Source organism: Saccostrea echinata, unplaced genomic scaffold, assembly GCF_033153115.1.
Source record: "Saccostrea echinata isolate AGI-Se365-2 ecotype Australia unplaced genomic scaffold, CSIRO_AGI_Sech_v1 ptg000016l, whole genome shotgun sequence".
In the NCBI taxonomy this organism is placed as follows: domain Eukaryota; kingdom Metazoa; phylum Mollusca; class Bivalvia; order Ostreida; family Ostreidae; genus Saccostrea; species Saccostrea echinata.
Genome location: NW_026889765.1, coordinates 20,616,359 through 20,639,540, shown reverse-complemented (window position 1 = coordinate 20,639,540; position 23,182 = coordinate 20,616,359). Strand labels below are relative to the sequence as shown.

The 23,182-nt window shown below is 32.1% G+C and overlaps 1 protein-coding gene across 1 annotated transcript in view; it reads left to right on the top strand.

The window, feature by feature from the left end:
• The first annotated feature begins 1,514 nt into the window (after positions 1-1,514).
• Positions 1,515-23,182, top strand: part of LOC133188212 (mucin-2-like) — a 101,509-nt gene continuing 79,841 nt past the window's right edge. Inside the window, exon 1 of the mRNA XM_061323590.1 lies at positions 1,515-1,554. Coding sequence (XP_061179574.1) covers positions 1,515-1,554 — 40 coding nt within the window. The remainder of the gene's footprint in view (positions 1,555-23,182) is intronic.

Sequence of the window (23,182 nt, the reverse complement as noted above, 5' to 3'; positions counted from 1 at the left end):
AAATTGTCTATGGGAGTTTCTATGTTAAATTGAAATCAGTCGTGGCACGTTTTCTCTTAAAATAATGAAGATATTCTTGTGAGATTTTAAGTGTAGAATGACCTTGATACGGTACCGACCTCATTAGGTCATTAAAAGATAATTCGGGAAAATAAGGGATTTCTAGGGGCCAACATTGAAAACATACTTTTTCCTGTAACTTTTTTATTTCTCAATAAAATTTTAAACAGTTTTCTATTCTGGGTTGAGATCAAAGAGAACAATCTAAAAATTATGGTCTGTGGGGTCACTTTTTGACCCCTTAAAGGAGTTACAAAGGACAGAAATAATGTAATTTTTATTTATTTCCAAAATAATAGAGTAAGAGTTATCTCCCTTTGAACATCAGTTAACAGGCTTACATACTCTTAAGGTTTAAAGTTTGGTATGCATATGACAAGTACTTCCGGTTTTATGAATCTCTAAATTTGTCTATGGGAGTTTTCATGATAAATGGAAAATTGCACATTTCACGATATCTCTTAAAGTAATCAAGATATTCTTGTGAAAATTAAGTGATATATTGACTGTGATATTTTTTCAACCTCATTAGGGACTGAAAGTGAATTTCTGGAAAATGAGGGATTTCTAGGGGCCAAAGTTGAAAACTAACCTTTGCCCAAAACTTTTTTAATTCTTAATGAATTTTTGAACAGTTTTCTATTCTGGGTTTAGCTTAAAGAGTACAATCTAAAAATTATGGTCCGTGGGGTCACTTTTTGACCCCTTATAGGAGTTACAGAGGACTGAAATAATAAAATTTTTATTTATTTCAAATATGATGAAGTAAGAGTTATCTCCCTTTGCACATCTGTTGGTGGGCTTATATACTCTTTAGGTTTCAAGTTTGGTATGTATATGAGAAGTACTTCCGGTTTTATGAATTTTTCAAATTGTCTATGGGAGTTCACATGTTAAATGGAAAAATGCACATGTCACCATATCTCCTAAACTAAATAAGATGCTTCCGGTGCGTGCTTGTCTATGATGTAGACGTGTCGAGCGTCGAGAGAGAAAGTTTTCTTTATTTAACGGGCTGAAGGTCTATTACGATCAGTTGCGGTTTGCTGTGTTCCCACAAAATATGCCGGGAAAAGGTAGAAGCAGCCAGAAAGTCCAGGAAGGCGCATTAGACCAATTTTTAAAAGAGTCGGAGAAGAATTCGACAGAGGAAACTCGGACCAAATCTAAAGACGCGGGAAGAGCTGGCGAGAAGGATGAGAAAGGTGAGAAATGTGATATTTCAAACAATGATCTCAAAGAACTGATGACACAGTTATTTAAAACGATGGAAAAGAATATTGAGGAGCGACTTACGATTATGAACAAGTCTATCGATGATAAGAATAGACGAGGAGAGCATTCAATCAATTATTATCCAGAATACTCACCGTATCCCAAGAAACCCAAACAACACGTCTATCAACTCTTACCAAGAGTCAGCGCCTGAGGCCATAATTGTGAAGTTCGCCCGAATGGAAGACCGTAACGCCATCCTAATGAAGGCCCGGAACAGTAATTTATCGAAAGGAAAAGCTGTGCGAACGGACCTACCTAGTCATTTGAAGAAAAAACGTAGTATCCTTTCCCAACAAGCATACAAGTTGAGACGCGCTGGACTCAAAACTCGAATCATTGAGGGAAAGACCGATGTGGAACTACAATATCGCAAGCCAACAGACACAGTTTGGATCAAATATACTGATGCATAATCAACTTTTTCAAGCAGCCAACATACACAATATGTTGAATTTTTTCCTCTCTCTCTCCATTATTTTTCATGTTCCCTTTTAAGCATATGCAGGAAGCTTGTGGTTTTTTTTATTTTTCAGTCTATAATGATTGAGCTGTGTACGTATGTAAATATGTGTATGTTGTGTCCATATTTCATTCTGTATAATAAGTATGGCTAGTAAGCTTAAAATTATTTCCATGAATTGTAGAGGGCTACACGATCATAGTAAAAGGAAGGATGTTTTCAAATATTTAAGAGAACATAATGCAACATTTTACTGCTTACAAGACACACATTGTACAGATAATGAGAGAGATATTGTTTATTCACAATGGGGCCTTGATTTTTTGATGTGCCCAGGGTCTAGTGATTCGAGAGGAATTTTAACACTTTTTAATGACAAAGTAGAAATTAAAGTTTCAAAATTCAAACTTGATTCCCTTGGAAATTATATTGTTTCAAGTATCCTTATTGACAATAGATATTCTATTACACTAGTAAATCTATATGGCCCAAATAAAGATAATCCTGACTTTTATATTGATCTTGGAAATATCATTGATGAGTTTGATGATGATTTTATTATAGTCTGTGGAGACTGGAATCTTGTACAAAATTATGATCTTGACTGTTACAACTACATACGTGAAAATAATCTGAAAAGTAAATTGGAAGTAGAAAAATTAAAGAATAGATTTAATTTAGTTGACCCATGGCGCATTTGCAACCCAAATGTAAAAATGTTCTCTTGGGCTAAAAAATCTCCCATTAAGCAGGCTAGGCTAGATTTTTTTCTAATATCAGAAGAGCTTATGTCAACACTTGATACAGCAGTAATTCTCCCAGGATATAGAACAGATCATTCAATTATTGAACTTCAACTAAGATTTGACAATTTTTCAAAAGGAAGAGGTTTTTGGCGCTTTAATAATTCTCTGTTGAAAGATCTTGACTTTGTTAAGAAGGTCAAACAAATTATTTCTGATACTGGGGTAGAATACTTGGTAGGTGAATATAGATCACCAGCAATTGATGACAATTTATTATTAGAAATTATCTTAATGAAAATTAGAGAGTTTGCAATTTATTTTTCCAGTAAAAAATCCTGTGAGAGAAAAAAAAAGAAAGAACTTCTTCAAAAACAAATTAAATTTATGCATGAGATGTTTAACATGCACCATCTTCAAATTTATGGAAATTTACTGAATGATCTTCAGGTTGAACTTGAAAATATCAGAAAATATGAGCTTGAAGGACTATTGATACGAACACATAGTAAATGGATCGAGGACGGTGAAAAACCAACAAAATATTTTTGTGCTCTGGAAAAAAGAAACTATGTAAATAAAAATATAACAAAAATCATTGACAGTAGAGGTAATTCAATTGTTAATCAGAAAGAAATTTTAGATAACCTTAAATACTTCTATCAATCTTTATATAGAAATCTAGATGATTCACTAATTGATGATAACCTAAACAATGTTCTAGTGGATTGCGAAGTTCCCAAACTTAGCAATGATACAAAATCTCTTTTAGATAATGATATCTCCCAGTCTGAAATTTTAAACTCTTTAAAAAATATGAAAAATAACAAAACTCCTGGAACAGACGGATTCACCACAGAGTTTTTTAAGTTTTTTTGGTCTGATTTATGCAAATTTTTGATAAATTCATTTACCTGTAGTTATAATAAAGGATGTCTATCAATGACTCAAACTCAGGGCATAATTTCTGTAATTCCAAAGGGAAATAAACCAAGAGAATACTTGAAAAATTGGAGACCTATCTCTCTTCTCAATGTTACTTATAAGTTGCTGTCCAGTGTTTTAGCCGACAGAATTAAAAATGTTCTCTCCACACTTATTCATGAAAATCAAAAGGGATTTCTTATAAATAGATACATTGGTGAAAATTCTAGACTACTTTACGATGTTATTCATTATTGTAATGAGGAAAAGATCCCAGGATTTGTTCTTCTTATAGATTTTGAAAAGGCATTTGACTCTGTTTCATGGAGATTTATTTTTAAAGTTCTACATTACTTTGGTTTTGGCGAAAAGTTCATAAGCTGGGTTAGATTGTTGTTTTCAAACGCAAAATTGTGTGTAATTCAGCATGGCCTATTTTCAGAATTTTTTGATATCGGAAGAGGATGTAGACAGGGGGACCCTATTTCGCCCTATTTATTTGTACTCTGTGCTGAAATCATGGGTATTATGATCAGAAACAATCCTGGAATCAAAGGAATTTTTATTAAAAGAAATGAATATAGACTATTGCAGTATGCAGATGATACAGTCATCCTTTTAGATGGTACAAAATCCTCTCTTACATGTGCTCTATCACTTGTCGATCAGTTTTCTAAATATTCTGGTCTTAAACCAAACTATGAAAAAACTCGTTGTATAAAAATAGGCTCCTTGTCTCAAGAAAATGTTGATATCTGTTTAGATTTTAATCTTCATTGGTCTCAGGAACCATTTACTGTATTAGGTATAACCTATTCTGTAGATTTGAACCCTAATACTATGAACGAACTCAATTTCCAATCTAAACTTGTTGAAATGAAAAAAATAATTGGCTCTTGGTCAAAAAGATTGTTGACAACTGCCGGCAGAATTACAGTAGTTAAGTCAATCATTTTTCCAAAAATAACCCACCTGTTAATTTCTTTGCCGAGTCCTCCCCTTAAATTTATGCAAGATCTTGAAAAAATGTTTTTCAATTTTATTTGGAGCAATAAACCGCCTAAGGTAGCAAAGAATTGTATTATACAGAGTCATGAAAACGGTGGCTTAAGAATGATAAGTGTTAAAGATTTTTGTAAGGGTTTAAAAATTACATGGATTCGCAGACTTTTTAGCAATATTAATGTGTCTGCATGGAAGACTCTGTTTTATAGTATAATTCCAGAAGTGGAATTTCTTCCCTGTTTTGGTAATAGTTTTACAAGGGTTATTTCCAATAGAATTTCAAACCATTTTTGGAAAGATGTTTTTAATGCCCTATATGAATTAAGAATGATTATAGAGACTGACAGTTTGTCTATGTTTGATCCTCTTTGGTATAATGACAATATTAAGATATCAAATAATTTTATATACTATAAACATTGGGCTGATAAAGGTGTAAAATACATAGAAGATTTGTTTCTTCCTGATGGCCAGCCTATGAGTTTTGAAGAATTTTGTGATGTGTATAATTTGTCAACCCCTTTTACATTATTTCATGGTGTCTTACAAAGTGTCAGAAAATTGAATTTAATTTATACTGAAAAGGATGCTTTTTATAATTCTCCTTATTATCCCAATTTCTTCCGAATAATTTTTAAGAGTCAAAAGGGATCAAGAGATTTTTATGACATTTTAATTTCATCTAAATGGGATAAACCCAAATATGAAAGTAAATGGGAAAATGTACTAGATTTGAATGTAAACCAGTTGTGGTGGAAAACCCATAATAAACTGATTTTTAGTATCACTGAAGATGTACAACTTAGATGGTTTCATTATCGAATTGTACATAGAATTATGAGTACTAATGTTTATTTAAAGAAAATAGGAATCGTGCATTCCGATCTGTGTACTTTTTGTGGTACGCATCCTGAGTCTATAACCCACTTGTTTTGGGAATGTTTATATGTTGATATATTATGGAGTAAACTAGTAGAATGGATCAATTACAAAACAGAGCACAATACTGAAATAAACATAATTGATGTTATATTTGGTAGAGAAGGTAAATATCATATTATTTTGAATCTTTTAATATGTATAGTAAAAAGGCATATTTATAAGAAAAGAATTTGTAAGTCACTACCAACCATAGAAGGAGCAAAAAAGGAAATCAATCATTATTATAAAATTGAAAAATTTATGTATAAAAAGAACAATGAATTGACTTTATTTGAAAAGAGATGGGGTCTTTTTTCTTCACTGTTTTCTAATGTTGGTTAAAAATTGTACTTGTTTAAAACCATTATGTTATTCATTATTTTGATAACTTTTCTGGTAAATACATACACATATTGGATGCATGGGGTGTGAAAGGATTTGTTTACATATTATTTTTTTTTTCCAATGAAAAATTGTCCTGGTTGAATATTAAAATATACAGTGTTTATATTAGTAGTACATTATATGTAGTAGTTTATTTACTATAGTGCCATGTGACTGTCATCATTACTATTGGCTATATTTTATGCTTGTAAGTTTGGTGAGTCCAGGGCTCCCCAACCTTGGCGCCATCCATCGAATCTTATATATCGCTGGGGCAATAAAAAAAAAAAAAAAAAAAAAAAAAAAAAAAAGATATCAGTGTTTTAAGATATTTGACCGGGACTTTAGTACGAAACTAAATACGCTGCCACCTAAAATGCGTAGAACAAAAATACGGGGGTGGATCCTCCAGTGTTTCGTAGACGGACTTTCATAAATTAAAGTCAAACCATGTAAAGTTAGATGGTTTAGGAAAAAAAAAAACAAAAAAAAACCATGAATCTCATTTCATGATCACAAAAAGCATATTTTACAAGATGAATTAATTCTAAATAAAATTCAAATAAATTTGATGTTTGAAAAAGAAGATAAATATCTGAAAGGAAATTTACTAATCATAACAGAAGAAACAAATGACATCAAAGATATTTGAAGAAATTATAGATGAAATGTATATCTTGTTTCTCCGATCACCAGAAAAGAAATTCTAGGCACTTCGGAATTTCTTGTTCTTGCCGATAAAGTTTATATCTTCTAGGTAAATGAGACAATGACTTTTAAACTTTCCAGAAAGTTTTTATGGGGTGTTTTGTAAAGTATTCTGAAATTTTAGGTTAATACGATGTCTGGTTTAGAGTTTAGAGACAAAATCTACGTCGCCATTCCTCAGAAAAAAGGAAGGGGGAGGGGGGGGGGGGAGAGGAACGTAAAGAATGCTGATATATATAACGAATATACATAACAGAAATGTTAACTTACTCAAGGGCTTATTGTGTCTAAAAGGTCAAAGTTCAAGGTTCTGTGAATTAAAAGGATGAAAGTAAGTTTTTTTTTTTTTGTTTTTTTTTTTTTGTTTTTTTTTTCCCCGGTTTTAATTAAATCAGTGGTAAACAATGAAAGGCTTAGGGGGTAGTGTCGAAAAGCACTTAAATTTTCGTTGAACAACGAAAAGAGGTCTAGTTTTATTAGGGCTTTTCGACTTTTGGCGAAAAGCCCTATTGTTTTCGTCTTGTTTTATTATTATTATTATTATTATTATTATTATTATTATACCTAACACTTTTACGTTTCGGATTTAAAGAAAACCTTTGGTTATATGTATTTTATAATAAAACCGTTAGACAGCTTATCTGAATTTCTCCCGTATGTAAGGTTTTGTACTTCCGGAAACTTCACTTCCGGTATTTACAAGTAGAAAACTCAGATTTCTTTAGGAGCTTAAACAATTCTTATTTGATAAGGAAATTCATTCAAATTTTAGGAAAAGATTCTTCAAAGGAAATCCTACAAAAAAGTTAGCGACAGCGTTGTTGTACCTATGATACATTTTTGTGTTGTAAGACTCTAAAGTTAAAAAAAAGGGGGGATGGAAATTTTAAAATTTCAAAACCATATAGGAAAAATATTTTGAAGACTACATATTGTTAAGAGTGATTAATAGAACATGTACTATAAGTTTCAAGTCAATCCAAGCAGAACTTTCGGTTTTATGAGTCACCAAAAATTGTCTATGAGAGTTTCTATGTTAAATTGAAATCACGCATGTTCCATTATTTCAGAAAGGAAGCAAGCAGTTCTTGTCATATTTAAGTGGAATACTTACTTTTACACTGTCTTTAGGTGATTAGGTGATGAAAACAAAATTCCACAAAATAAGGGATTTTTAGGGGCCAGTACAACAAAACAGTTTTTTCCCTGTAACTTTTTTATTTCGCAACCAATCTGTAAACAGTTTTCGGATTTGAGTTAAGCACGAAGAATACATTTTAAAAATTATGGTCCGTGGGGTCACTTTTTGACCCCTTATAGAAGTTTCAGAGGCCTGAAAAACAGTCCTTTTAGAGTTCTCTTGATTTCATCGCGTAATTAGAGTTATCGTTCTTTGCACGGTTGGCGAGCGTAGAAAGCGAAAGTAAGGTTTGGTCCTGTTGGCTGCGTAGCTATACTTTTTCAACAAGCGCTCTGCTAGACTCGCCATGTATCCCATAATGGTTCCTTTCATTTTGCTTTATCGAATATCACATCAAACATAAGAGATCTCAGTGTTTTAAGATATTTGACCGGGACTTTAGTACGAAACTAAATACGCTGCCACCTAAAATGCGTAGAACAAAAATACGGGGGTGGATCCTCCAGTGTTTCGTAGACGGACTTTCATAAATTAAAGTCAAACCATGTAAAGTTAGATGGTTTAGGAAAAAAAAAAACAAAAAAAAAAACCATGAATCTCATTTCATGATCACAAAAAGCATATTTTACAAGATGAATTAATTCTAAATAAAATTCAAATAAATTTGATGTTTGAAAAAGAAGATAAATATCTGAAAGGAAATTTACTAATCATAACAGAAGAAACAAATGACATCAAAGATATTTGAAGAAATTATAGATGAAATGTATATCTTGTTTCTCCGATCACCAGAAAAGAAATTTTAGGCACTTCGGAATTTCTTGTTCTTGCCGATAAAGTTTATATCTTCTAGGTAAATGAGACAATGACTTTTAAACTTTCCAGAAAGTTTTTATGGGGTGTTTTGTAAAGTATTCTGAAATTTTAGGTTAATACGATGTCTGGTTTAGAGTTTAGAGACAAAATCTACGTCGCCATTCCTCAGAAAAAAGGAAGGGGGAGGGGGGGGGGAGAGGAACGTAAAGAATGCTGATATATATAACGAATATACATAACAGAAATGTTAACTTACTCAAGGGCTTATTGTGTCTAAAAGGTCAAAGTTCAAGGTCCTGTGAATTAAAAGGATGAAAGTAAGTTTTTTTTTGTTTTTTTTTTTTGTTTTTTTTGTTTTTTTTTCCCCGGTTTTAATTAAATCAGTGGTAAACAATGAAAGGCTTAGGGGGTAGTGTCGAAAAGCACTTCAATTTTCGTTGAACAACGAAAAGAGGTCTAGTTAGGGCTTTTCGCTTTCAGGCGAAAAGCCCTATTGTTTTCGTCTTTTTTATTAGGGCTTTTCGCTTTCAGGCGAAAAGCCCTATTGTTTTCGTCTTTTTTATTATTATTATTATTATTATACTGAACACTTTTTTCGTTCAGCATTTGAGGAGTACTTTTAAAAATAGGATTTTTCTCTTATAACCACTAAATAGCAAATGTAAATATCTCGCGTATGTAAGGTATTGAACTTCCGGTTTTGTCACTTCCGGTTTCTACTAAAGAAAAATTGAAATACCTGAAGAAGCTAAAATCTTTCTCATTTTGAATGTCTAGACTCTCAAATTCAAGATATAAATTCTAGACACCAATTCCTACAAAAAAGTCAGCGAGGGTGATTTTCGACCACTGATACTTTCTGAGATATAAGACTTCAAACATTCAAAAAGGGGGAATGAAATTTTTAAAAGTCAAAATTAGGGTTTGAAAATTATTTTGAGCATTGAAATACGTTAAGACAAGTAAGTTAAACATATACTGTAAGTTTCATATCGATCCGAGCCGAACTTCCGGTTTTAGGGGTCTTTGAAAATTGTCTATGGGAGTTTTTATGTTAAATTGAAATCAGTCGTGGCACGTTTTCTCTTGAAATAATCAAGATATTCTTGTGAGATTTTAAGTGTAGAATGACATTGATACGGTACCGACCTCATTAGGTCATTAAAAGATAAATCGGGAAAATAAGGGATTTCTAGGGGCCAACATTGAAAACAGACTTTTTCCTGTAACTTTTTTATTTCTTAATGAATTTTTAAACAGTTTTCTATTCTGGGTTTAGATCAAAGAGATCAATCTAAAAATTATGGTCCGTGGGGTCACTTTTTGACCCCTTATAGGACTTACAGAAGACTGAAATAATGTAATTTTTATTTATTTCAAAAGTAATGAAGTAAGAGTTATCTCCCTTTAAACATCAGTTTACATGCTTACATACTCTTTAGGTTTCAAGTTTGGTATGCATATGACAAGTACTTCCGGTTTTATGAATCTCTAAATTTGTCTATGGGAGTTCTCATGTTAGATGGAAAATTCCACATTTCACGATATCTCTTAAAGTAATCAAGGTATTCTTGTGAAAATTGAGTGATGTAATGACTGTGATATTGTTTCAACCCTGTTAGGGTTTGAAAATGAATTTCTGGAAAATAATGGATTTCTAAGGAACAAAGTTGAAAACTGACCTTTGCCCATAACTTTTTTAATTCTTAATGAATTTTTAAACAGTTTTCTATTCTGGGTTTAGCTCAAAGATTACAATCTAAAAAATAATGTCCGTGTGGTCATTTTTTGACCCCTTATAGGAGTTACAGAGGACTGAAATAATGAAATTTTTATTTATTTCAAATATGATGAAATAAGAGTTATCTCTCTTTGTACATCTGTTCGCGGGATTACATACTCTTTAGGTTTCAAGTTAGGTATGCATATGACAAGTACTTCCGCTTTTATGAATCTCTGAATTTGTCTATGGGAGTTCCCATGTTAAATTGAAAAATGCACATGTCACGATATCACCTAAGCTAAAAAAGATATTCTTGTGAAAATTGAGTGATATAATGACTTTGTTAATGTTTCAACCCAATAAGAGTCTGAAAATGAAGTTCTGAAAAATAAGAGATTTCAAGGGGCTAATATTGAAAACTGATTTTCCCTTGTAACTTTCTTATTTCTAAATGAATTTTTGAACAGTTTTCGGTTCTGAGTTCAGCATAAAGGGTACAATCTAAAAATTATGGTCCGTGGGGTCACTTTTTGACCCCTTATAGGTGTTTTAGGGACCTGAAATATAGGAACTTTTAGTAATTTTCAAAATAACATTGTAAGAGTTACCCCCCGTTGCAGAGCTCTATTGAGAATTACATACTCTTTAGGTTTCCATTTTTAAAAGCCCCTGAAGATTTGATCCGGTTTGATTATTTTTTTTAATGCTTTTCATTTTGTTAGAGTTATCGCTCTTTAAGGTCCTTGTGATTTTAAGCGTGGAAAAGCCCTCCGTTTTTGTTGAACGACAAAAAAGGTATAGTTATTAGGGCTTTTCGCTTTCAGGCGAAAAGCCCTATTGTTTTCGTCTTTTTTATTATTATTATTATTATACTGAACACTTTTTCCGCTTCGATTTTAAGGAGTACCTTTAAGAACTGGTATTTTGTTTTATAACTATTAGATGGCAAATGTAAATGTCTCGCGTATGTAAGGTTTTGGACTTCCGGTTCCCTTACTTCCGGTTTCTACAGGAGAATAACTTAAATCCCTAAAGAAGTGAAAATCGATTTCATTTTTAATGTCTAACCTCCCAAATTAAAGATATAAATTCTTGACACCAATTCCTACAAAAAAGTTAGCGACAGTGATTTTTGACCACAGATACTTTTTGAGATATAAGACTTGAAACATTGAAAAAGGGGGGATGACACTTTTAAAAGTCATAATTAACGGAAGCAAAATTATTCTGACAATTGTAGTATGTTAAGACAAATAAGGAGAAGATACCTTGTAAGTTTCATGTCCATCCGAGTGGAACTTCCGGTTTTATGAGTCTTTGAAAATTGCCTATGGGAGTTTCTATTTTAAATTGAAATCACGCATGACACGTTTTCTCTCAAAAGAATCAAGGTATTATTTTGAAATTTTAATTGTAGGATGATTTTAATACTGTTCCCAAGTGATTAGGTTATGAAGATGAAATTCAGGGAAATTAGGGGTTTTTAGGGGCCAACATTGAAAACGGAGTTTTGTCTGTAACTTTTTCATTTCTCAATGAATTTTTAAACGGCATTCAGATTTGAATTTAATATAAAGAGAGCAATTTAAAAATTATAGTCCGTGGGGTCACTTTTTGACCCCTTATAGGAGTTACAGAGGACTGAAATAACGTAATTTTTATTTATTTCAAAAATGATGAAGTAAGAGTTATCTCCCTTTGCACATCTGTTGGCAGGCTTACATACTCATTAGGTTTCAAGTTTGGTATGCATATGACAAGTACTTCCGGTTTTATGAATCTCTGAATTTGTCTATGGGATTTCCCATGTTAAATGGAAAATTGCACATGTCATGATATCTCCCAAACTAAATAAGATATTCTCGTGAAAATTGAGTGATATAATGAATTTCATATTCTTTCAACCCCTTTAGGGTCTGAAAATAAAATTCTGAAAAATAAGGGATTTAAAGTGGCTAATATTAAAAATAGATTTTCTCATGTAACTTTTTTATTTCTAAATGAATTTTTGAACAGTTTTCGGTTCTGAGTTCAGCATAAAGGGTACAGATTGAAAATTATGGTCCGTGGGGTCACTTTTTGACCCCTTATAGGTGTTTTAGAGACCTGAAATATAGTAACTTTTAGTAATTTCAAAAATAACAATATAAGAGTTATATCCCTTTGCAGCGCTCTAGTTAGAATAACATACTCTTTAAGTTTCCATTTTCATAAGCATCTGAAAACTAGATCCGGTCTGATAATATTTTATGTTTTTCATTTTGTTAGAGTTATCGCTCTTTAAGGTCCTTGTGATTTTAAGCGTCGAAAAGCCCTCCGTTTTTGTTGAACGACAAAAAAGGTCTAGTTATTATTATTATTATTATTATTCTTTTTCTTAACACTTTTTTCGTTCAGCGTTTAAGGAGTACCTTTGAAAATAGGTATTTTGTTTTATAACCACTAGAAAGAAAACCTAAATGTCTCGCGTATGTAATGTTTTGAACTTCCGGTTTAATCACTTCCGGTTTCTACTAAAGAAAAACTGAAATTTCTAAAGAAGCTACAATCTTTCTCATTTTCAAAGACTAGACTCTCAAATTCAAGATATAAATTTTAGACACCAATACCTACAAAAAAGTTAGCGACGGTGATTTTCGGCCACTGATACTTTCTGAGATATAAGACTTCAAACATTGAAAAAGGGGGGATGAAATTTTTACAAGTCACAATTAAGGTTTCAAAATTATTTTGAGCATAGAAATATGTTAAGATAAATAAGTATAACATATAGTGTAAGTTTCATATCGATCCAAGAAGAACTTCCGGTTTTAGGGGTCTTAGAAAATTGTCTATGGGAGTTTCTATGTTAAATTGAAATCAGTCGTACCACGTTTTCTCTTAAAATAATCAAGATATTCTTGTGAGATTTTAAGTGTAGAATGACCTAGATACGGTACCGATCTCATTAGGTCATGAAAAGGTAATTCGGGAAAGTAAGGGATTTCTAGGGGCCAACATTGAAAACAGACTTTTTCTTGTAACTTTTTTATTTCTCAATGAAATTTTAAACAGTTTTCTATTCTGGGTTCAAATCAAACAGAGCAATCTAAAATTTATGGTCCGTGGGGTCACTTTTTGACCCCTTATAGGAGTTCCAGAGGACTGAAATAATGTAATTTTTATTTATTTCAAAAATAATGGAGTAAGAGTTATCTCCCTTTGAACATCAGTTAACAGGCTTACATACTCTTTAGGTTTGAAGTTTGGTATACATATGACAAGTACTTCCGGTTTTATGAATCTCTAAATTTGTCTATGGGAGTTCTCATGTTAAATTGAAAATTGCACATTTCACGATATCTCTTAAAGTAATCAAGATATTCTTGTGAAAATTTAGAGATATAATGACTGTGATATTGTTCCAACCTCATTAGGGTTTGAAAGTATATTTCAGGATAATAAGGGATTTCTAGGGGCCAAAGTTGAAAACTGACCTTTGCCCATAACTATTTTAATTCTTAATGAATTTTTGAACAGTTTTCTATTCTGGGTTTAGCTTGAAGAGTCCAATCTAAAAATTATGGTCCGTGGGGTCACTTTTTGACCCCTTATAGGAGCTACGGAGGACTGAAATAGTGAAATTTTTATTTATTTCAAATATGATGAAGTAAGAGTTATTTCCCTTTGCACATTTGTTGGCGGGCTTACATACTTTTTAGGTTTCAAGTTTGGTATGCATATGACAAGTACTTCCGGTTTTATGAATCTCTGAATTTGTCTATGGGAGATCCCATGTTAAATGGAAAAATGCACATGTCACGATATCTCCTAAACTAAATAATATATCCTAGTGAAAATTGAGTGTTATAATGACTTTCATAATGTTTCAAACCAACAAGGGTCTGAAAATGAAATTCTGAAAAATAAGGGATTTCAAGGGGCTAATATTGAAAACTGATTTTCCCATGTAAATTTTTTATTTCTTAATGAATTTTTGAAGAGTTTTCGATTCCGAGTTCAGCATAAAGGGTACAGTTTAAAAAGTATGGTCCGTGGGGTCACTTTTTGACCCCTTATAGGTGTTTTAGAGACCTGAAATATAGTAACTTTTAGTAATTTTCAAAATAACATTGTAAGAGTTACCCCCCTTTGCAGAGCTCTAGTGAGAATTACATACTCTTTAGGTTTCAATTTTTAAAAGCTCTTGAAGACTTGATCAGGTTTGATTTTTTTTTTTTTTTTTTTTTTTTTTTTGATGTTTTTCATTTTGTTAGAGTTATCGCTCTCTAAGGTCCATGTGTTTTTCTGCGTCGAAAAGCCCTCCGTTTTTGTTGAACGACAAAAAAGGTCTAGTTATTAGGGCTTTTCGCTTTCAGGCGAAAAGCCCTATTGTTTTCGTCTTTTTTATTATTATTATTATTATTATTATTCTTTTTCTTAACACTTTTTTCGTTCAGCGTTTAAGGAGTACCTTTGAAAATAGGTATTCTTTTTTATAAACACTGGAAAGCAAACCTAAATGTCTCGCGTATGTAATGTTTTGAACTTCCGGTTTACTCACTTCCGGTTTCTACTAAAGAAAAAATGAAATTTCTAAAGAAGCTAAAGTCTTTCTCATTTTCAAAGACTAGACTCTCAAATTCAAGATATAAATTCTAGACACCAATACCTACAAAAAAGTTAGCGACGGTGATTTTCGGCCACTGATGCTTTCTGAGATATAAGACTTCAAACATTCAAAAAGGGGGGATGAAATTTCTAAAAGTCACAATTAAGGTTTCAAAATTATTTTGAGCATAGAAATATGTTAAGACTAATAAGTAGAACATATAGTGTAAGTTTCATATCGATCCAAGAAGAACTTCCGGTTTTAGGGGTCTTAGAAAATTGTCTATGGGAGTTTCTATGTTAAATTGAAATCAGTCGTACCACGTTTTCTCTTAAAACAATAAAGATATTCTTGTGAGATTTTAAGTGTAGAATGCCCTAGATACGGTACCGACCTCATTAGGTCATGAAAAGGTAATTCGGGAAAATAAGGGATTTCTAGGGGCCAACATTGAAAACATACTTTTTCCTGTAACTTTTTTATTTCTCAATGAATTTTTAAACAGTTTTCTATCCTGGGTACAAATCAAAGAGAGCAATCTAAAAATTATGGTCCGTGGGGTCATTTTTTGACCCCTTATAGGAGTTACAGAAGACTGAAATAATGTAATTTTTATTTATTTCAAAAATAATGGAGTAAGAGTTATCTCCCTTTGAACATCAGTTAACAGGCTTACATACTCTTTAGGTTTGAAGTCTGGTATGCATATGACAAGTACTTCCGGTTTTATGAATCTCTAAATTTGTCTATGGGATTTCTCATGTTAAATGGAAAATTGTCCATTTCACGATATCTCTTAAAGTAATCAAGATATTCTTGTGAAAATTTAGTGATATAATGACTGTGATATTGCTTCAACCCTATTAGGGTTTGAAAATGAATTTCTGTAAAATAATGGATTTCTAGGGACCAAAGTTGAAAACTGACCTTTGCCCATAACTTTTTAAATTCTTAATGAATTTTTGAACAGTTTTTTATTCTGGGTTTAGCTTAAAGAGTACAATCTAAAAATTATGGTCCGTGGGGTCACATTTTGACCCCTTGTAGGAGTTACAGAGGACTGAAATAATGAAATTTTTATTTATTTCAAATATGATGAAGTAAGAGTTATCTCCCTTTGCACATCTGTTTGCGGGCTTACATACTCTTTAGGTTTCAAGTTTGGTATGGATATGACAAGTACTTCCGCTTTTATGAATGTCTGAATTTGTCTATGGGAGTTCCCATGTTAAATGCAAAAATGCACATGTCACGATATCTCCTAAACAAAATCAGATATTCTTGTGAAGATTGAGTGATATAATGACATTGATAATGTTTCAACCCGATAAGGGCCTCAAAATGAAATTCTGAAAAATAAGGCATTTCAAGGGGCTAATATTCAAAACTGATTTTCCCATGTAACTTTTTTATTTCTAAATGAATTTTTGAACAGATTTCGATTCCGAGTTAAGCATAAAGGGTACAGTTTAAAAATTATGGTCCGTGGGGTCACTTTTTGACCCCTTATAGGTGTTTTAGAGACCTGAAATATAGTAACTTTTAGTAATTTTCAAAATAACATTGTAAGAGTTACCCCCCTTTGCAGAGCTCTGGTGAGAATAACATGCTCTTTAAGTTTCCATTTTTATAAGCTGCTGAGGACTTGATCCGGTTTGATTATTTTTTTTCATGTTTCTCATTATGTTAGAGTTATCGCTCTTTAAGGTCCTTGAGATTTAAAGCGTCGAAAAGCCCTCCGTTTTTGTTGAACGACAAAAAAGGTCTAGTTATTATTATTATACTGAACACTTTTTTCGTTCAGCATATGAGGAGTACCTTTAAGTATCGGATTTTTTTCTTATAACCAGTAAATAGGAAATGTAAATATTTCGCGTATGTAAGGTATTGAAGTTCCGGTTTAGTCACTTCCGGTTTCTACTAAAGAAAAACTAAAATAAATAAAGAAGTTAAAATCTTTCTCATTTTAAATGACTAGACTCTCAAATTCAAGATATAAATTTTAGAGATCAATACCTACAAAAAAGTAAGCGACGGGGATCTTTGACCATAGATACTTTTTCAGATATAAGACTTCAAACATTGAAAAAGGGGGGATGAAATTTTTCAAAGTCACAATTAAGGTTTGAAAATTATTTTGAGCATTGAATTACGTTAAGACTAATAAGTTAAAGATATACTGTAAGTTTCATATCGATCGAAGCCGAACTTCAGGTTTTAGGGTCTTTGAAAATTGTCTATGGGAGTTTCTATGTTAAATTGAAATCAGTCGTGGCACGTTTTCTCTTAAAATAATCAAGATATTCTTGTGAGATTTTAAGTGTAGAATGACCTTGATACGGTACCGACCTGATTAGGTCATGAAAAGGTAATTCGGGAAAATAAGGGATTTCTAGGGGCCAACATTGAAAACATACTTTTTCCTGTAACTTTTTTATTTCTCAATGAATTTTCAAACAGTTTTCTATTCTGGGTTGAGATCAAAGAGAGCAATCTAAAAATTATGGTCCGTGGGGTCACTTTTTGACCCCTTATAGGAGTTACAGAAGACTGAAATAATGTAATTTTTAATTCTTTCAAAAATAATAGAGTAAGAGTTATCTCCGTTTGAACATCACTTAACAGACTTACATACTCTTTAGGTTTCAAGTTTGGTATGCATATGACAAGTACTTCCGGTTTTATGAATCTCTAAATTTGTCTATGGGAGTTCTCATGTTAAATCGAAAATTACACATTTCACGATATCTCTTAAAGTAATCAAGATATTCTTGTGAGAATTTACTGATATAATGACTGTGATATTGTTTCAACCCCAATAGAGTTTGAAAATGAATTTCTGGAAAATAAGGGATTTGTAGGGGCCAAAGTTGAAAACTGACCTTTGCCCATAACTTTTTTAATTCTTAATGAATTTTTGAACAGTTTTCTATGCTGGGTTTAGATTAAAGAGTACAATCTAAAAAATATGGTCCGTGGGTCACTTTTTGACCCCTTATAGGAGTTACAGAGGACTGAAATAATGTAATTTTTATTTTTTCAAATATGATGAAGCAAGAGGTATCTCCCTTTGCACATCTGTTGGCGGGCTTAAATACTCTTTAGGTTTCAAGTTGGGTATGCATATGACAAGTACTTCCGGTTTTATGAATCTCTGAATTTGTCTATGGGAGTTCCCATGTTAAATGGAAAATTGCACATGTCACGATATCTCCTAAACTAAATAAGATATTCTTGTGAAAATTGAGTGATATAATGACTTTGATAATGTTTCAACCCAATAAGGGTTTGAAAATGAAATTCTGAAAAATAAGGGATTTCAAGGGGCTAATATTGAAAACAGATTTCCCCATGTAACTTTTTCATTTCTAAATGAATTTTTAAACAGTTTTCGATTCCGAGTTCAACATAAAGGGTACACTTTAAAAATTATGGTCCGTGGGGTCACTTTTTGACCCCTTATAGGTGTTTTAGAAACCTGAAATATAGTAACTTTTAGGAATTTTCAAAATAACATTGTAAGAGTTACCCCCCCCCCCCTTTGCAGAGCTCTAGTGAGAATTTCATACCCTTTAGGTTTCCATTTTTATAAGCTCCTGAAGGCTTGATCCGGTTTGATTATTTTTTTTTTTTTCATTTTGTTACAGTTATCGCTCTTTAAGGTCCTTGTGATTTTAAGCGTCGAAAAGCCCTCCGTTTTTGTTGAACGACAAAAAAGGTCTAGTTAGGGCTTTTCGCTTTCAGGCGAAAAGCCCTATTGTTTTCGTCTTTTTTATTAGGGCTTTTCGCTTTCAGGCGAAAAGCCCTATTGTTTTCGTCTTTTTTATTATTATTAGGGCTTTTCGCTTTCAGGCGAAAAGCCCTATTGTTTTCGTCTTTTTTATTATTATTATTATTATTATACTGAACACTTTTTTCGTTCAGCATTTGAGGAGTACCTTTAAAAATAGGATTTTTCTCTTATTACCATTAAATAGAAAATGTAAATATCTCGCGTATGTAAGGTATTGAACTTCCGGTTTTGTCACGTCCGGTTTCTACTAAGGAAAAACTAAAATACCTAAAGAAGCTAAAATCCTTGTCATTTTGAACGTCCAGACTCTGAAATTCAAGATATTAATTCTAAAGACCAATTCCTACGAAAAGCTTAGCGACGGTGATTTTCGACCACTGATGCTTTCTGAGATATAAGACTTCAAACATTGAAAAAGGGGGGATGAAATTATTAAAAGTCACAATTAAGGTTTGAAAATTATTTTGAGCATTGAAATACGTTAAGACTAATAAGTTGAACATATATTGTAAGTTTCATATCGATCCGAACCGAACTTCCGGTTTTAGGGGTCTTTGAAAATTGTCTATGGGAATTTCTATGTTAAATTGAAATCAGTCGTGGCACGTTTTCTCTTAAAATAATCAAGATATTCTTGTGAGATTTTAAAGGTTAAATGATCTTGATGCGGTACCGACCTCATTAGGTCATGAAAAGGAAATTCTGGAAAATAAGGGATTTCTAGGGGCCAACATTGAAAACATACTTTTTCCTGTAACTTTTTTATTTCTCAATGAATTTTTAAACAGTTTTCTATTCTGGGTTCAGATCAAAGAGACCAATCTAAAAATTATGGTCCGTGGGGTCACTTTTTGACCCCTTATAGGAGTTACAGAAGACTGAAATAATGTAATTTTTATTTATTTCAAAAATAATGGAGTAAGAGTTATCTCCCTTTGAACATCAGTTAACAGGCTTACATTCTCTTTAGGTTTCAAGTTTGGTATGCATATGACAAGTACTTCCGGTTTTATGAATCTCTGAATTTGTCTATGGGAGTTCTCATCTTAAATGGAAAATTGCACATTTCACGATATCTCTTAAAGTAATCAAGATATTCTTGTGAGAATTTAGTGCTATAATGACTGTGATATTGTTTCAACCCCATTAGGGTTTGAAAATGAATTTCTGGAAAATAAGGGATTTCTAAGGGCCAAAGTTGAAAACTGACCTTTGCCCATAACTTTTTTAATTCTTAATGAATTTTTGAACAGTTTTCTATTCTGGGTTTAGCTTAAAGAGTACAATCTAAAAATTATGGTCCGTGGGGTCACTTTTTGACCCCTTATAGGAGTTACAGAGGACTGAAATAATGAAATTTCTATTTATTTCAAAAATAATGAAGTAAGAGTTATCTCCCTTTGCACATCTGATGGCGGGCTTGCATTCTCTTTAGGTTTCAAGTTTGGTATGCATATGACAAGTACTTCTGGTTTTATGAATCTCTGAATTTGTCTATGGGAGTTCCCATATTAAATGGAAAAATGCACATGTCAGGATATCTCTTAAACTAAATAAGATATTCTTGTGAAAATTGAGTGATATAATGACTTTGATAATGTTTCAACCCAGTAAGGGTCTAAAAATGAAATTCTGAAAAATAAGGAATTTCATGGGGTTTACATTGAAAACTGATTTTCCCCTGTAACTTTTTTATTTCTAAATGAATTTTTGAACAGTTTTCGATACCGAGTTCAGGATAAAGAGTACAGTTTAAAAATTATTGTCCGTGGGGTAACTTTTTGACCCCTTTCAGGTGTTTTTGAGATCTGAAATATAGTAACTTTTAATAATTTTCAAAATGACATTGTAAGAGATACATGTACCCCCCTTTGCAGAGCTCTAGTGAGAATTACATACTCTTTAGGTTTCCATTTTCATAAGCCCCTGAAGACTTGATCCGGTTTGATTATTTTTATTATGTTTTTTATTTACTTAGAGTTATCGCTCTTTAAGGTCCTTGTGATTTTAAGCGTCGAAAAGCCCTCCGTTTTTGTTGAACGACAAAAAAGGTCTAGTTATTATTATTATACTGAACACTTTTTTCGTTCAGCATTTGAGGAGTACCTTTAAAAATAGGATTTTTCTCTTATAACCACTATATAGGAAATGAAAATATCTCGCGTATGTAAGGTATTGAACTTCCGGTTTAGTGACTTCCGGTTTCTACTAAAGAAAAACTAAAATACTTAAAGAAGCTAAAATCTTTCTCATTTTGAATGTCTAGACTCTCAAATTCAAGATATAAATTCTAGAAACCAATACCTACAAAAAAGTTAGCGACAGTGATTTTCGACAACTGATACTTTCTGAGATATAAGACTTCAAACATTTAAAAAAGGGGGGATGAAATTTTTAAAAGTCACAATTAAGGTTAGTAAATTATTTTGAGCATTGAAATACGTTAAAAGTAATGAGATAAACATATACTGTAAGTTTCATATCGATCCAAGCCGAATTTCCGGTTTTAGGGGTCTTTGAAAATTGTCTATGGGAGTTTCTATGTTAAATTGAAATCAGTCGTGGCACGTTTTCTCTTAAAATAATCAAGATATTCTTGTGAAATTTTAAGTGTAAAATGATCTTGATACGATACCGACGTCATTAGGTCATAAAAAGGAAATTCGGGAAAATAAGGGATTTCTAGGGGCCAACATTGAAAACAGATTTTTTCCTGTAACTTTTTTATTTCTCAATGAATTTTTAAACAGTTTTCTATTCTAGGTTCAGATCAAAGAGATCAATCTAAAAATTATGGTCCGTGGGGTCACTTTTTGACCCCTTATAGGAGTTACAAAAGACTGAAATAACGTAATTTTTATTTATTTCAAAAAGAATGGAGTAAGAGTTATCTCCCTTTGAACATCAGTTAACAGGCTTACATACTCTTTAGGTTTCAAGTTTGGTATGCATATGACAAGTACTTCCGGTTTTATAAATTTCTGAAATTGTCTATGGGAGTTCCCATGTTGAATGGAAAATTGGACATGTCACGATATCTCTGAAAGCAAACAAGATATTCTTGAGAAAATTGAGTGATATAATGACTGTGATATTGTTTCAAATCCATTAGGGTTTAAAAATGACATTCTGGAAAATAAGGGATTTCTAGGGGCCAAAGTTGAAAACTGATCTTTGCCCATAACTTTTTTATTTCTTAATGAATTTTTGAACAGTTTTCTATTCTGGGTTTAGCTTAGAGAGTTCTATCTAAAAATTATGGTCCGTGGGGTCACTTTTTGATCCCTTAAAGGAGTTACAGAGGACTGAAATAACGTAATTTTTATTTATTTAAAAAATAATGCAGTAAGAGTTATCTTCCTTTGCAGATCTGATGACAGTCTAACATACTCTTTACATTTCAAGTTTAGTATGCATATGATAAGTACTTCCGGTTTCATGAGTCTCTGAAATTTTCTATGGGAGTTCCCATATTAAATGGAAATATGCACATGTCGCGATATCTCCTAAACTAAATAAGATATTCTTGTGAAAATGTAGTAATATAATGACTTTGATATTGTTTCAACCCCATTAGGGTCTGGAAATGAAATTCTGAAAAATAAGGGATTTCATGGGGTTTACATTGAAAACAGATTTTCCCATGTAACTTTTTTATTTCTCATTGATTTCTCAAACAGTTTTCGATTCTGAGTTCAGCATAAAGGGTACAATTTAATAATTATGGTCCATTGGATCACTTTTTGACCCCTTATAGGTTTTTTAGAGACCTGAAATATAGAAACTTTTAGAAATTTCAAAAATAACAATGCAAGAGTTATCCCCCTTTGCAGAGCTCAAGTGAGAATTAAATCCTATTTAGGTTTCCATTTTTATAAGCTTCTTAAAACTTGATCCGGTCTGATTATTTTTTTTTGTTTTTCATTTCTTAGAGTTATCGCTCTTTAAGGTCCTTGAGATCTAAAGCATCGAAAAGCCCTCCGTTTTTGTTGAACGACAAAAAAGGTCTAGTTATTATTATTATTATTATTATTATACTGAACACTTTTTTCGTTCAGCATTTCGGGAGTACCTTTAAAAATAGGATTTTTCTCTTATAAACAGTAATTAGGAAATGTAAATATCTCGCGTATGTAAGGTACTGAACTTCCGGTTTAGTCACTTCCGGTTTCTACTAAAGAAAAACTAAAATACCTAAAGAAGCTAAAATCTTTCTCATTTTGAATGTCTAGACTCTCAAATTCAAGATATAAATTCTAAACACCAATACCTACAAAAAAGTTAGCGACAGTGATTTTCGATCACTGATCCTTTCTGAGATATAATACTTCAAACTTTCAAAAAGGGTGGATGAAAATTCTAAAAGTAAAAATTAAGGTTTGAAAATTATATTTAGCATTGAAACACGTTAAGACTAATAAGTTGAACATATACTGTAAGTTTCATATCGATCCGAGCCGAACTTCCGGTTTTAAGGGTCATTGAAAATTGTCTATGGGAGTTTCTATGTTAAATTGAAATCAGTCGTGGCACGTTTTCTCCTAAAATAATCAAGATATTCTTGTGAGATTTTAAGTGTAGAATAACCTTGATACGCTTCCGACCTCATTAGGTCAGTAAAGGAATATTCGGGAA